The sequence below is a fragment of the Telopea speciosissima genome, chromosome 9, assembly GCF_018873765.1.
Source record: "Telopea speciosissima isolate NSW1024214 ecotype Mountain lineage chromosome 9, Tspe_v1, whole genome shotgun sequence".
NCBI lineage: Eukaryota > Viridiplantae > Streptophyta > Magnoliopsida > Proteales > Proteaceae > Telopea > Telopea speciosissima.
In genome coordinates this window covers 57,082,658-57,098,348 of record NC_057924.1, presented here as the reverse complement: position 1 = coordinate 57,098,348, position 15,691 = coordinate 57,082,658, and the positions used below count along the sequence as shown (strand labels likewise).

The following is a 15,691-nucleotide window of genomic DNA, read 5'->3' as shown; positions in this document are numbered from 1 at the left end:
CAAATTTTTTTTTTAGATATGTTGGATGTTGAAGTATGGTAGACAAATACTTTTGGAAGCATAGACTTTTTTTTTGGATAATTTAGGAATGTTGTCCAAATTTCCAGGTTTAAGATAGCCTATTTAAAGGGGAAATGCTGTCCAAATTTTCAGATTTTTAAAAGCCTATTTACAAGGGAATTGCTGTCCAAATATCCAGATGTTGTGGTACAGTAGACTAATACAAGGGAATGCTGTCCAAAGCTTGCATAAATGGTTTTGTAAGGGGCGGTGAGGTGGTGGAGTTGAGTTGTGAATACACCGTGTGATGGTTTCAAGAATTCATCTAAAATTGTATGTGATAGTGGTTCTCGCTGCTTGGCTCTGTTTAATGATGAGAAAGAAGTTCAATATAAAGTCCTATAATGATCACTTGAGGAAAAAGCCAATTAGAAGATCTTGTTGATTAAATATGATTGTAGAATCATTTGCTAATGATGTTGTACAATTTTTCATTACTAATGCTGGGATTTAAGTACATCAGTTTCACTTTCATCAAAAAAAAAAAAAAAAAAGTACATCAGTTTCACATTTATTTGCCAATCATAACTGATACAATTACACCAACAAAGAAAACTAGAACAAAATAAACTCCAAGCTTCATTGATGCAACAAACTTCTCCGTTTCATCCATTCTAATTGTTCCACTTCGCACCGCCTGTTGTAACCCCCGTAACACCTCTCGCAAAACCCGTATCTCCTCTCGTAGCACCCGCACCTCCTCCTGCAACTCTTGTAAATCAGGGGTGGGATTCGGCACAAGCTCGGTTGTTGGTGCAACAATGGGATCACACCAAACAAAAAAATTACAACCATTAATCTGTGGGCAACTGTAAAAAAGCCTATTTGGATTATTATCAGTCTCTGATATTCTAATCACAGCTTTCCGATTACATTTGCACCTCAAGGATTTGTACTTGAGTGTATTAGGATTGCTGCAATTAACACTTGAGCTAGACATTTGATACATTTACCTGTAAAAGATGCACAACAAAAACAACAAAAAAAACAAATCAATGTTGTAGAGTGATCTAAAGAATACAAAACCGTAACCTATATAATAGAAATCAGAGAGATATGGGAGTGAGAAAATAACTCCAATCTAAACAATAAAAATTAGAGAGAGATGGGAGTTGGTTGCCGATCCAAGCCGTGAGATGGGAGTTGGTTGCCTATTTTCTCTAGTTTAATCACATAGGTATTGAATATCGGTTATATACACTCCCATAATGAAACGGAATAGCATATAATCATCTAATCAAGCCAAAAGAAACGTTTTTATAATACAACAGTAGAATTGGGGAAAAAGAAAAAAAAAGAACCAGCAGAAATCAATTGCACTACTATAGGTGCAAATCTTACCTAACCGTGTGTAGGATCAATCTTTTGAATGAACTTTTATCACATTTGATGTAGCACCACCCCTTCTGAATTTCTGCAAAATGGGTTGTCCCCAAATATTAGGGTTTATCAATTTGTTTATCGATGGGATTAGAGATAAAAATTAGGGTTTATCGATTGGGCTTACCTTCAGTTTAGCCGGATAGCATTTAAAAGAATATGGCCGCAGCTAACCGCTAACTTGTACGATGATGTTCTCTGATTTCGCCGGAGAAAGAAGATAACAGATGTGTTCGAACAAGAAGAAGAAGAGATACATTTTCTCTTTCTCTTTTCTCTCTATTTGTTTTCTCTTCTTATTAGGCGGGGGTATTATTGGAATATTACAAATATAAGGGCAGTTTGGGGTTTAAACGAATATAATTAGGGTGATGTCATCACTTAACAGCCCTTTTTAACGGCAAGGGTACGGTTGATAGAATCTTGGGAATGCAGGGGAGAGGAGAGTCATTTCTCAAAACCCAGGGGAGGGGTTTGTCATTAGACCATAATCGAGGGGAGGGGGGAGTAATTTACTCTAATCCTTTACAAAGACCAATGCTCTATTAAGAAGTTTTTGATTTGTTGGTAAATATGAAAAGTTACATCATGGGAAATGATTCTCATATAGTAAATAACATTAAATTTTCTTCTAAGATTGTAAAATTAATGAAGGACAAAATGTAACCTTTTTTCTTGTGAGAGTAGTATTTTTATTTATTTATTTATTTTTGTTTGGTGGGGGGGAGATGGGGGGTTTCTTATTAACATCCCTTAAGGTGTCAAATAATTTGTATTTTTTTACCAAAAAAAATAATTTGTATTTTTGTTTTTTTACCTTTTTAGTATAACATATTTTTTTTTCAATGAGATAAATCCTACCATTTCATATGTGTACTCAAAAAATGTATAAAGACAACGACAACTTTAAATAATAACATAATGATAAGTTTTTTTAATTATTTTGAAACCCTTTTATAACCCTCGAGTTAAAGAATTTTCAAGAATAAGATGAGGTGCAATCAAAAGAAGGTTAAAAGTTCTAAGTACACCTATAGATGTACCATGTAGACCTCCCCGCCCCCCTCCCCCCCTTAGGTAAGTCCCCCCGTTAGGTAATTTGGACTTAATATCTGACACGTGACAGATTAGATTGGGACCAAATGTGTATATACAAATAGATCATTACTTAAAACCAAATGAATGGTTAAAGATACAAGGGAAATATAGCAATAAATGGGGTAAATGGTTGAGTTTTATTGTGAAAATTGTCTTATTGTCAATTTAAAAACTATACATTCTTACTTATTGGTTGGATTTGCCAAATCATATTTTCATTTATGACATTAGATGATTAGTGTATGACATGCTTAGATGGACCACAAGAAACTTTACCTCTTGGGGGTAACCAAATCTTAATTGTACTCTTATTTTTGTACCACATATCTTGATCATTTATAGATACCAACTTGAGGTGGTAAAATTATATGTAGTATTTTGCTAATGTTGAAGGTGATTGATTTTGATTTCCCCACAACCGGATTGAAACATGCCACATGGGATCTAAGAACTTTCTTTCCTTCTTATATGAATAGTCCTTTTTGATATTGGCTTTTTATCAATAAGTAATGATAAAAAGATCTTTATAACACTCCTTTACATATTCTTAAAAAACATGTAAGGCGAACACAAATCTTTTCTTGTCGTGTCTTTTTTGATGATTGTTTAGTTTTGGACAGCATCAAGAAAAGTTGGTGGGAATATAAAAAAAGACTCAGTTTCTTTTAACCCATGATGAAGAGAGAATCTTTTCAACCCCACGAATGGTCCTTCTGAATGGACTGTAGAAACATTTCGGACCTTCAACAATAGGAGGTGAAGAAAAAGCAAAATCCTATAGAAAATGTATAAACAAAAAGGAATAGTAAGGGGATTCCTATCCTCTTATGGTATTTTTGTAATTTTTTAAACTTACGTCAAGAGAAAGTTGTCTGGTCATGTAGCCCTTGCACCTACATAGAGGCCAATGAGAGTGTGCCCATGGGTATATACATTGATGGGATTTTTTATTTCACAAGGGATGGTAATTTTGCGTACTCATGTGTCTAGATGTTGCGGCTACATGACCAAACATCATTCTTTTTCCCTTAGGTTAAAGTAGGTTTAAGCATTTACTTAAGCATATGATTTGCTCATGGATCTTATGCTATGAAACACCTTAGCGATGCAATATGGCCGGAAAAACCTAAGTTCGAGCTTGGCCTACCCAATTTTTCCAGGGTGTGGGCCAGGCTAGGGTTCAAAATCCAAGCTCAAGGTTAGGCCGGGCTGGATTAGGGCAACGGTCTTAGAACCACATGCAAGTATGCTTTGCTTAAGTCTATGTACAACACTAAGCATGAAGATTCTTGGCCTTCTCCTTTCCCATAAGTAGGAAGTAAGAATCTTAGCTAAATATGCCCTATGACCAGTGTAAGATAATTGAGAGAAAGAATGCTAATCAATCATGCAATGTGGCATGTATCTATTATTTTGCGCCTGACTGTGTCTGGGCGCAAGTACACAACAAACTGCTTGACCATTGGATTTTGTTTCCGAAGATAAATTATATTTCAAAGAGGTGAAGCATATGGGGTTGCAATCTCACAAGCTTGGGTTCAATAGTCTCTCACATCTCCCATGTATAAGTATTTTAAACATCCTAGCCTGCTTTTCCAGGCCCAGAGGAGCTAGACTAAATCACACATGGTTGGGTTAGGGTTGGGATCTCTTAACCCAAAGGGGGTCAGCCAGTCAAGCCGGCTAGGGCAAGGAATAAGTAAACTACGCTTTTCTTGGATTATTTTTCTACCGTTTATTGTTTTTGATATTATTGGGCTTAGGTTTTAAAAACCCAATCTAGCCCACCTGAATTGCAACCCTTAATATTATGGGAAGGAAAACACTACCTAATCGTGTGTGGCGCACGGCTCCTGCACCCAGATACAAGGTCGCGCGAAATGACATCACGTCTTCCGGGATATGATTTCTACCTTTTCATGGGGCAAGGTGATCATTTCACGCAATCCTATTTGTGAGTGCAGGGCGCACCACATGTTCATTCAAATTTCCACAACTATTAGAGAAAAGCTAATATTAATAGGGAAAAAAATATCCCACTTCGTTTGGAACTATAAGTAATCAAACTATGTGTTTTGTTTTTTGGTTACTAATCATCTATTAAAGTGCAAAGCCATGAAATAAACTCCACCCCTATTGCCATGAAATGTATAGTGCTTGGTAAAATTATATCTATAATATGTTTAGGATATATCACACTAATTAATTCTGGAGAAAATCTTATTGTAACCAAGGTTGGTGAAATAAAAGTTGTAACCTTACTTTTTGTCCTTTTAGTATAATACATTTTTTTTTTCTTTCAATTAAAGTAATTCTAACAAAATGACAACTCACTTTCAAATTATTTTGAAACCCCTTTTTACCTTATATTATGTAACTTTTAGTAATAAGATAAGGGGCAATAAAAAAATAGGTTACAACTTCTTACTTGAGATTTGGTATGATTTCTATTTCGATTTCAGATTGATTTCATGAAATAATCAACAACTAGAGTTTTGGTCAAGAAATCGAAATTGTTTTGGTTACATCAATCTGAAATATTTCAAGATTAAGAAATTCATTTGATAGTTCAATTTTTGATAATAGATTCTCTAAATTTCTTTGGGAGAGGATAGTGGTGATGGGAGCAGGACCATGAAGGGGGTGATGGTGGTGGGGGAGGTAGTGGCGTTGATGGTGGTTGTAATGTTGGCGGTGGTGATGGTGGTAGTATTGATGGTGGCAGTGGCAGTGGCAGTGGTAGCGGCGGCGATGGCAGTGGGGAGGTGATGGCGACGTTGGTGGTGGTGGTGAGACCATTAGGAGAAGAAGAAGGGTGATGTTTTATTTTTAACATGAAATTACTACTTTGCCCATCAAATTAACCATGTACTCATTAAAGAGCAAGAGTGAAATCAATTTTAATTTCAAAATTGAAACAACTCTTGAGCTATTTCATAATTTCTGTTTCATTTGATTTCTATTTCACTACAATAATTAAGGTGTAAAAATCAAACCAAACAACTTTAGAAATAGAAATCAGCCCATGAAATTGAAATAGAAATCATACAAAATCAGGCCAACCATTTTGCTGACAACAAGTTACACCCTTAATTCATTATATATGTATCGTACTCTATCATCTCTTGAAGAATATGAGGTGATGGCTTCAGCCATCAAAGAAGCCATATTAACTGGGAAGGATGACACAGGTTCTATTTCAATTATGGGAGACCATTCTCTACGGGGGGGAACATGGCCCTTCGCGTGAGGTCCAATGAGAGGGAGCATAGATGCATCTTTGGGAGTGGGATTTCCACCTTTTCACATGTGGTACCCCACCCCACACCCCACACCCCAATTGTGTCTGGATGTGAACGGTACACTCCCTCTTTTCCTCATTCTATTATTGAAGGAGATGCAAAGAACATTGTTGATAAAGTAAACAAGAAAACATGAAGCCTCCTTGAGACCCCACATCTATTGTTGTATTGTAGGGACCTTTTTGACTTTGATTGGTAATGTTTCAATCAGAAGTTGTTCTCGAAATACCAATTGGTGTTTACATGAACATGCCAGGCAAGGCAAACTCAACTGACAAGGATGTGGTTTTGTCCTTTTTTTTTTTTTTAGGTAATCAGGATGTGGTTTTGTCTAGTCCCCATTTTGCTTATCTCGGGGACTACCTAGATGGCTAGATGTACTTTTGCATACCCCACTTTGTTCGTCTTAAGGAGTATCTAGATGTACTTTTGTCATTAAGCTATTAATCTTACCAAAAAATAAAATAAAGTTCAATAAGCTATTAATGTGTTCCTGTTCAAGAGGAAAAAGAAGTACTATTTGCATCAAGTACATTTATGGAAAAAAAAGGGGCCGCACTCAATGCATAAGACTCCTCCCATTATGGTCTAGGGAGGATCATATTATACGCAGCGTTGTTCTGCTTTCATTGAGCTATTTTCAGACTCGAACCCATGACCACTTGATCACAATGGAGCAACCTTATCGTTGCATCAAGGCCCACCCTCACATTTGCACATTTATAAATTCATTAAATTATTTATTCATACATAAATGACTTGGGTTGTCACAAGACATAAACTATATCTTATCTAAACTTCTACTTATTTATGGAAAAATATTACTATGCTGCCAGTGTGCAGTTTCTCTCTCACATACACACATAAATATATATATATATATATTGATTATTTTTTTATATATTTTGAAATTTTGGGTTTCACATGGATGATATCTTTTTCAGATCACTCATTGATATGGCACGCAGATTCCCCATACTGCCAATGGAGGAATCCTCTTCCTTTATTTATTTATTTTCAATCCATGTTCAAGGATGGATTGAGGGATCGATATTGGATTGGTCGTATCAATAGAGTAATTAAACTCGGATCATTAACTCAATGGGTGTGGATTCATTAGAGTTAAGTTTCAAGAGACATGGGGCTGCAATTTTAGTGGAGAAGTTACCAGTTACCGAAAAAAGGCAGAATAATTCAGCTCTAGTGAAAGATGGAGAAATCTTCACATTGAGAATGACTTTGGTAATGTTGCAGGGGAAAATAGAGGAGATAAGAGAAACATTCCATACTCCATTGGTTCCTATTAGATCCGCCGCCTTGCAGTACATGGTAGATAAATTAGGAAGATGAGGGTAGTGAAGGAATCCACAAATCCGTCCAGATGTTCATCGAATTACCAGAACCGATCCTCCAACAGAGGAGATTTTTAAATGTGAGCAAGATTTTTAACATTTCTTTCCAAAATTTAGAGTAACTTTCTATGAAAAAAACATCCTCAAGCAGAGAAGAGCTATTAAGGTATTTTGCTTTCCAAACTTGAACCCATAGGATAGAAGGATTTTTTAACATTCTTCTGAAATAGTACTAAATTATGATTAGCACTAGAACGAAAACCAAGGTCTTTAGAATTTAGCTCGTCTCTAGGAAGGCGTGCGCCCAGGGTGTTACCAGGTGGCATCCAACGGTTGAGCTGTGTCACACACATCTCGGTGCATGCCTAGGGATGTGTGTGGCATAGAACAATGGCTGACAGCGCCCTAGGCGTTCCCTGCTCCCTGGAGATGATCCTGATCCAAGTTTTCATAGGATTTGGGTTGACAAAGATATTTCCAAGAGATTTTATGATTTTTTTTTTTTATAAGGTTGAGTGGTCCCACCAAAAATCTCTTTAATCAATTTTGTTACATGTTGACAAGGGAAATCGATAGATGGCCAAATTTTGAAACAAAATGTCAATTAATAGTGCCCCAAGTTCCAAACTACTCTATGTGAATGAAAATATATAAAAAATAGTGGCATAACACACAGTGAGGAGTGAAAAGACTGCCTCACCCCTTCCCTAACGCCTTGCCTGAGCAGGGGTGAGGTGGTCTTTTTACACCTCATCAAGTCCGGCACTGCACATGCAGCTCGGGCAGGGGTGCTGGACAGAATACTTTTAGGAAGTGGTGGCTTTGGAAAACTAATATACAAGGCAAAAGGTTTCTTCCAGGGACAAGCATGAGTTTTGGTACCGGTGTGGCATATTGATACCGATTTGATATTGGTCACTAACATGGTACAAAATTCCGAAAACATTCTTATGTAAAAGAAGTATGGTATCGACACATACCTAGCAAATAACCGGTATCTCGGTTTGTCGATGTCATGCTAGTTGAGTGCATTCCCTTCCTCCAAGAGGTCAAGGGAACGATTTCTCCTAGTTGCATTATTGGGCAAATTATGGCCCCTCTCTTGATCATATTTAGTAAGTTTGGGAACGGCAACAAAACGGGCACGGATATGTACGGGAACAACCAATCTACTTTCACGTTTAGGAAGTGCGTATTTAGAAGGGCTTTAGTTGCCAATGAAGAAGGGCCGAAAGGAGCCAGAGAAGAAGGGGGGGGTAGGCCGCTCCTTCCGTATTCTGATTTGGGCAAGGGTTAGGGGAGCAGGGAGATATTGAATATCGATTTTTTTAACATAACGTATTATACCCATTTTATATGTGTGTAATACTTCAAACCATAAAATCCACATATAAATCCGTATCCGATGACTTAAAAGGGAAAAACCGAATTTTTGAATTAAACGTCCAAATCCACATATTATATACGGATTTACTAACTATGCTCTTGATAGGTAGGATAGGACAAAAAAAAAAAGAAGATACAGACCTCTACTGGTCAGGATATTAGTTCCATGAATGACCGCCGCACCCTTGGTCATTTCTAAGATACCAATATTTATGAACCAAACCAAATTTCGTTGCTTATCTTTATTGTATAACCCATCATGTATGAAGCTATGAAGTTTTTTTCTTCGATTCGTGAATACATTTTGTTGAATTTACGTTTCTTATATTTAAAAAATAAATAAATAAAACCTTTGAGCTAATTAGAATGGTCTAAAATTTTAATCTTAATTAGGTACTGCATGGATTATGGGTGCAAGTTTGGCTTAGCACCAAAACTAAAATTGCATAAGTGGGTTGAGATGTTTAGCTTTATTTATAAGCATCATATTCTCTATTCCTAGATAAATGCACTCATTTTTAATCCCACATTAACAAATTAAAAGGAGAAATTGAAAAGAGAAGGAGGGAATTAAGAGTCTTGTCGATAAATGAGAGTGAGAGATGTTTTAGATTTCAAAAAGTTAGTTATTATTGAACTAACCAATTGGATTACGGCTAAGCCCAGCCCAGCCCACCCTAAGCTTGGTAAGACCTCACTAGTCCTGAGATATCCCAGCCCAACCTCGCACCCGGTGGGGCTGGGCTTGGGTTTTCATAAACCCGACAATATTGCACACCTAGCATGGATAGCATATCCACCGCATTCAGACCCTAATCAGACCTAACAGCTATCTTCTAAAACCTAAGAGTCATAATTACTCCACCCCCTATTATACGAAGTTTATAATATCTTCCACTATTCCCCAATATAATCACCAGAGTCGATCTCACACCATCCATGGGGTGTGGCCGTATGGGAAAGTGGTCAAACGTCATTTGAGAGGATCTGGATTCCCCGTCCATGCCATATGAGGCCCTCGGTCAAGGGATTTTCCCTTGTCGTTTGTGAAGGAAAACTCAATCCTTTCAATACTAAGAAGTTGTGTTCAACCTATGCAACTGGATTTTCCAGCCAACCTAATAGTCATGGATTATAAATTAAGTATAAAAATATCAAATTGGCAACCATGCATTGCCATCTCTTACCCTCCAAGTAATTACAGTGTATTTTATTTTCATACTTCAGTAGTCCAAGGGTCCTAGACATGCCATTAGCTTTACTGAAGAAGGGAAGTTAGAACATGATTGAGCTCTAAATTGGGTTCCCACTTCCCAGCCCTAGAACCATAGATTGGATATTTGCCGATTGAATACAAAGTGGATAGCAAGCCTAACCCCTTAAAAAAGATAAAATAGAGGCAAAACAAAGATTTTTCGCTTTGAATCAAAGCAAGTTCTAGTTGTTTCCAGAGATAGATTTGTTCACATTATTAATCCACCAGAGAATAGGATTTAGAATGAGAAAGGGCAAACATATGTCTGATCTAGTTTGTTTTCTTATATTAGAACAAGTCATTACACATCTAATGAATCAATTTGTTGGAAATACTGTTCCTTACTCCATCAAGGACTTTAAACCTTATTTAATGTGCTTATGTCCTTCACAACATCGATTCTATATTTGTGCTCTACTACACTCCATTGAAGCACTAGAAGCATTTAGGGATACATGAAGTCTGATATTCGATTAATGGGTTGAAGAAATCACTGTCACATTCAGACTTTTGCCTGCAAAACCAACCCCCAGAAAAGAGTAAAAGGTTTACTGAACTTTGTCCTTACGATAACGTAAATTAACATCGGCTACAATTCAGAGATTTAGATTCATGATAATGATGAGTAGAAAGGATTACCAAGAATCGTTTCTTGTAACTTTCCAGAAGCTCTTGGGGATCACGTCGGGTTTGATTATAAGCTTCAATGTTGTTCATTTCCTACAACCAAAGCCATTCTTAAACATACAATTGCTACACTCAAATTTACAATAATCTGTTCTATACATCAATAAGTTGGCATCTGATCAAGGAAATAGATGCTGCTAACAAGCATAAGAAGTGAACAAATGTACCAAGGCACACCAAACATAGATTGTGATGAATAAAAGAGCCACAATGATTTAGGGGTTAAATCTGAACCAATATTCATCAGATACCTTCACTTCCTTTTTTTTCTTGTCCTCTCCTTTTCTGTTCAATATTTTCTGTATTTTCCTTTAATATTTTGTCCCTTGAAATGGTGGAATACTAGAACCATATAACTTGCACAACCCAAAAGCCCAACAACCCCCTGCTGCCCCGGGAAGAGAAAAAGAAGAAAGGGAATATGAAAAAATAGATATGGATTAATTTGGGAATTACACATTTATGTTTCAAAATTTTCGGAACACAAAAAGTTGGGACTGTTATATAAAAAAATTTATTGAAAATTTGTAAAGAATTTTACTGAATTATTTGTGCATTTGCAAAGTATGGTTTGGCAATGGACAAAAAGAGAGAACCAGTTTCCATATGTGCTGTATGGAACAAAGTTCCTGTTATGCTATTAAAGTACGCAAGATGTCAAGTACTATTCTGTCACGTTGAGAAACCATAGCTATGTATTAAGCCATCAACACCCCATTAGGGCAGAAGCACAGGTCTAAAGTTAAAAAAAAATGAGGGAAAACAGAACTGATGTCAATTGAGGTACTGAGCAATGATTTCAACACATGCATTAACAAAGGATATCATTCTATTTAAATGGAAAGGAAGAGTCAGGATTCTTATAGCCAACTCCAACTAGTTGGGACTTGGGATGGGGCATGGACAACTACAGTGATGATTATGAAGCAGTCAAATGCAATTATTACAAATTCAATTCTTACAAATGCAATTCTTATATCTGAACTGTTGTGGTGTATTGGTATTGTTGAAGATAAAGTTTATTATGTAACCCATCTAGGTTCGCTGTATCTGTATGACTAGATAAGGCCTGTGAGTCGGCCTTAATTAGCATATCTTATTTGTACTCTTTTTCATTATAAACAGTTTGCACACAATTGGTAGGGATGAATTATGTCTCAAGGGAAGCGACACTGTAACGTGCCTTGAAGTTCCAACTATCTGCTATTTCAGAACTATGTCATTTTTGACGATTTTCTCCAACAGTTGTAACATTAAGCGCTGTAGAAAATTCCCACTTAGAGGAAGAACTGTATGAACCAAATGAGAGTTCATGTCCAAAGCTTTCGTGGCAGAAAAAAATGTTCTAATTCACCTCAGCATAACAGAAACAGGATGCAATGAAGCAACAATTCTCAAATAACAATCTACAATTAGTTTCTAGTAGAATATTTAAACAACACACCTCAATCCAGGCTGCCAGTTTAGGCCTTCCTGCTGTAATATCATAGTTCTTTACTTCCAATAGGAAGGGATGAAATCTTTCAATAAATGGAGCATAGGCTATATCTACCTGAAGGTTACATATACACAGTGGTGAATTAGAGGTGGCATGTACGAACAAAGGAGAAAACATGTACTTTACCTTTTTCAAGCTATGAAATACAAGTAGAGTAATGGCACTCCATGCAATGACTTGCGGGGGAAATTGTAATGCTAAATTGGGAAGAGCTTGTAGAGAGGTTAAATGTCTTTCTAGTTGTTAGACCTTCAGGAGAACACCCTTTTGATACATAGCAGGTTGAAGTTTATTGGCACAGATGGAGAAATCCGTCAAAGTGGCAGTAGTGTTCAAGGAGTATGATGGACCTTAGATGCATCATTTTATATGCTTTTGTAATGCTTGCAAATATGGGACTGCCATGATTATATAGGTTCAGAACATGGCAATATGGGATAAAAAGAATATATATTTACTCACCAGACTTAACTGGCCGAGGAAGAAAGGCCCATCATCAAATTTTGAAAGTGCTTTTTCTATATGATCAAAAGCAGCACCTAACGAAGGTCATTTAGTAGTTATTTACAGTACAAACTGTGAGTTGATATAAAATTAATTCTCAAAAGAGATCAAGAAGCCAATCCTCACCAGCTTCATTATCTAGATCTCCCTTGAGTGAAGGAAAAACAGTTTTGTTGAATATGTCAGTGTAGGACAATAACTCTTCTGCAAACTCTCTCTTTGTTGCATCCTACAGTTTACCAAATAAAGGCTTCTGTCAGGTTTTGAAGAGAATGAGAGACTCCCCATCCTGCGTTAAACAGAGATATCCATGTCTTACATCAGGGAAAAGTGTCGGCCCTTCAAAGTGGCTATCAATATATTTTATCAAATCAAGACTCTCTCCTCTAACTTCATTATTGTGTTCCAATGATGGTACCTTCAAAAAAAGAAAAAAAAAAAAGAATCAAAATTCAAATTGAATCTTATGTTAAGCTCTCTTAAGAATGATTCTTAATCAGAACATATCAACAAGTTAATTCACAGTTATTGCCAATTTCATGTTTTACTTTCATTCTTTGATGACTATTGAACTTTAATGCTTAAAGAAGAGTGGACATATCATACAAGGCTAATAAATGGGGATGTTCATGAGTAATAAAAACAGTCAAGAGTGAAAGAGAAACTGTATAAGTTGCCATGGAGTCATAGAGAGCTTTTGGAAAGGGGAAAATATTTAAGGAAACAAGATTCAAAAGGAACGCTATGCTGAACTGTAATAGAAATTGAAAAATAAAATAGAATACAGAATATCAGTCACAATAAGTGGTTAAGTACATGTTCAATATTTATAGATCATGGAATATTAGACCTGGAAATGGTTCTTATGGATAGACATTTCTCAGGAAACCCATTCCAGAATGTTACCAATTCCAATTTCACAGTTGATTCCTCCTAGACAAGGGAAGGCATCTGGCTTCATGGTTTTATCTAAAACACCAGATTTAGGCAAAATTTCTAATGTTATTTTATCACATTGTTTCCAGCATATGTTTCTTTTATAATAAGTCTGCTTCTCAAAAGGAACTGTTTTGGGATATTTTACATTCCCATAATGTGATTGGATTATTTGATTGATCTAACTTTTCAAAGTGATCTTATGAAAGCCAACAACCTTCATCAACAATCCAAATGATGAGAGAGAGAGATAGAGTTCTTCCAGAAGAAACTCCCATAGGTCATCTATGTTAAGAATACTAAAGAGTAATATTTTAGTCCATTATATAGCTAAATTACTTTAGTTTCTTATGCAGCTATATTATATGTCAATATAGTTTTTTGGAAGGCAAAGCTCCTCATTAATTCCCAGCGTATAGAGAGACCAAATTAAGTTCAAAGAATATCACCTTATTGGCAGGATAGACCTTCTCCTTGTACCAAGCAGGCCTATCTTGCAAATCAATTGGAACCAACTTAATCTCTTCCTGCAGCCCCTGCTCCTCAACATAAAGAAGAAAAGAGAGGTGACAGAAAACAAATCTCAAAAATAATGCCAACAGAAATTTTGAGTCTGAAAAAACACTAGAAGGATCAACAATTACCAAAATATCCATAATTAAGAAATATGGGATATAAATCCCTGAAACTTTAAATCCTGGAAGAGAAATCTCTGATTTTTATTTTTAGAATTTTGGTTTAGGTCTGAAGTAGCTTCATGTTGGACAAAAATTGTTAATGCTGCACAAATTTTTTGAATTATGTCCAAAAGAAAGCTTAGCTTCAAAAAATGATATGGAACTAACCAAAAAAAAAAAAGGTACTGTTTATACCAAATTACCAACAGAAAGACAGTCATGAACGCAATTGAACAACAACCTTACAATTCCTGGTAATCCAAACACGCTGCGCAAATGGGCATGTGTAAGATATGTACAACCTTCAACAAGGAAATCCAACATATTCAATAGTCAGAAAGTACACAAAGAAAGCAAAATTAACACTTGGGCATTTAAGCAAACAAAGAAATGAAAACAGAGAGAGGCAAATTCGAATCAGAAAATAGAGCTAAACTGAACAAACCTGGTAGTTCCATCGAAAATGGAAGGAGGGTTAGACGTAGAATCCAAAGCAGGGGGGAGAGACGCCTGAAACCTTCTGAAATCACCAAAAAGTAGATAACAGAGTTAGCCATTAATTAATGTCTAAGAAGCTTATAGAGAGAGATGAGATCAATTGAAGTGAAAGCCCAGAAAAGAAGAACAAAAAATGGAAGAGCTCATTCAAACTTACCCAATCGCCATTGCTGTCGCTCAGAGCTCTTGTTGTTCAGTTGGGGATTAAAAGTCAGAACTCAGAAGTAAGCTTATGGTCTGATAATGCCACACGTATGACGACGGATGGGGAAGGAGATTTATGTCCAAATTAGCCCACTAGGTGGGTTGTTGAGCTGCGTGCCCGTACGCCGCAGATTGTTGGATATGTGCTACACGCTGTGTTGCGCTACTGAAGAGCCCCACGCTAATATTCACCAAAACCGGTGAAATTGGTTGCCTCACTAGTTACCAATTGCGAATAATGGTGTACAGTATACTATGGGGTCCATTTTAAGCCCGCACCGATAGGATTGACCTGTCTTAATCAATGAGAGTTTGAGATCGATCGGACACATTAGCTAAACATGTTGGGCTAAGGTTTGAGACGTTAGCTAAATGTGTTGTTAACGGTGTAAGAGCACTAACTGACTATCCCTCGATGAAGCCCTACATGTTTAAGGACAAACATAAGAACCCTTTTATGAACCATTTGTTTTACTCAAATTACCCTTTAAACTCCCTATTTTCTCTCAAATATACAGTATCATGAATTACTAATTAGAGCAAGTAGAAACATCACAAGCTTTCATTTGTTGATTTTCTCCCACTGCAGAAATTGCATCAATACTGCATATACAATCATCTTGTACGATGGTTATTGTTATCAAAACATCATTTTCAGATTTTTCACTAAATAACAACGGAAAAATTACATGATTAGCCACTTTTGGGTTTACAGTTATCAAATTACACAATCATTGGTTGGGTTTACAAAACCAATCAAAACAGTGTTCCTCCCTAACACAGTATATTTTTTTTTTGATGATTTTACCATTCCAGCTCCCTTCTCCGATCACCATCTGCAGCCCCACCCTCCC

The 15,691-nt window shown here is 36.5% G+C and overlaps 2 protein-coding genes across 4 annotated transcripts; both read right to left on the bottom strand.

Annotated features, from left to right (window-relative positions):
* Positions 1 to 571: 571 nt before the first annotated feature.
* On the bottom strand, positions 572 to 1,000 carry LOC122639148. The gene has a single exon (XM_043831977.1). It carries the CDS (start codon positions 998 to 1,000, stop codon positions 572 to 574), a length of 429 nt encoding a protein of 142 aa, XP_043687912.1.
* Positions 1,001 to 10,195: 9,195 nt separating this feature from the next.
* Positions 10,196 to 14,889, bottom strand: LOC122640916 (glutathione S-transferase L3-like). Of its 3 annotated transcripts, none has more exons than XM_043834198.1 (10): positions 14,791 to 14,889; positions 14,581 to 14,655; positions 14,377 to 14,437; positions 13,908 to 14,000; positions 12,842 to 12,940; positions 12,649 to 12,751; positions 12,481 to 12,557; positions 11,965 to 12,072; positions 10,473 to 10,553; positions 10,196 to 10,347 (listed from the first exon to the last, which is right to left on the bottom strand). In XM_043834198.1, exons 1-10 carry the CDS (start codon positions 14,799 to 14,801, stop codon positions 10,336 to 10,338), a joined length of 720 nt encoding a protein of 239 aa, XP_043690133.1. In that variant the 5' UTR covers positions 14,802 to 14,889; the 3' UTR covers positions 10,196 to 10,335. The 3 variants fall into 3 exon arrangements, with proteins under 3 accessions (XP_043690133.1, XP_043690134.1, XP_043690135.1); XM_043834199.1 differs by having other exon boundaries at positions 13,908 to 13,997; XM_043834200.1 differs by having other exon boundaries at positions 13,908 to 13,994.
* Between the last annotated feature and the right edge of the window lie 802 nt (positions 14,890 to 15,691).

Coding starts and splice junctions, on each gene's coding strand:
- LOC122639148 (XM_043831977.1), bottom strand. CDS start 1,000: ATGTCTAGCTCAAGTGTTAATTGCAGCAATCCTAATACACTCAAGTAC.
- LOC122640916 (XM_043834198.1), bottom strand. Junction 12,558..12,648: donor AGATCTAGATAATGAAGCTG/GTGAGGATTGGC, acceptor GACCTTCGTTAG/GTGCTGCTTTTGATCATATA. Junction 12,073..12,480: donor TCCTCGGCCAGTTAAGTCTG/GTGAGTAAATAT, acceptor TGTAACCTTCAG/GTAGATATAGCCTATGCTCC.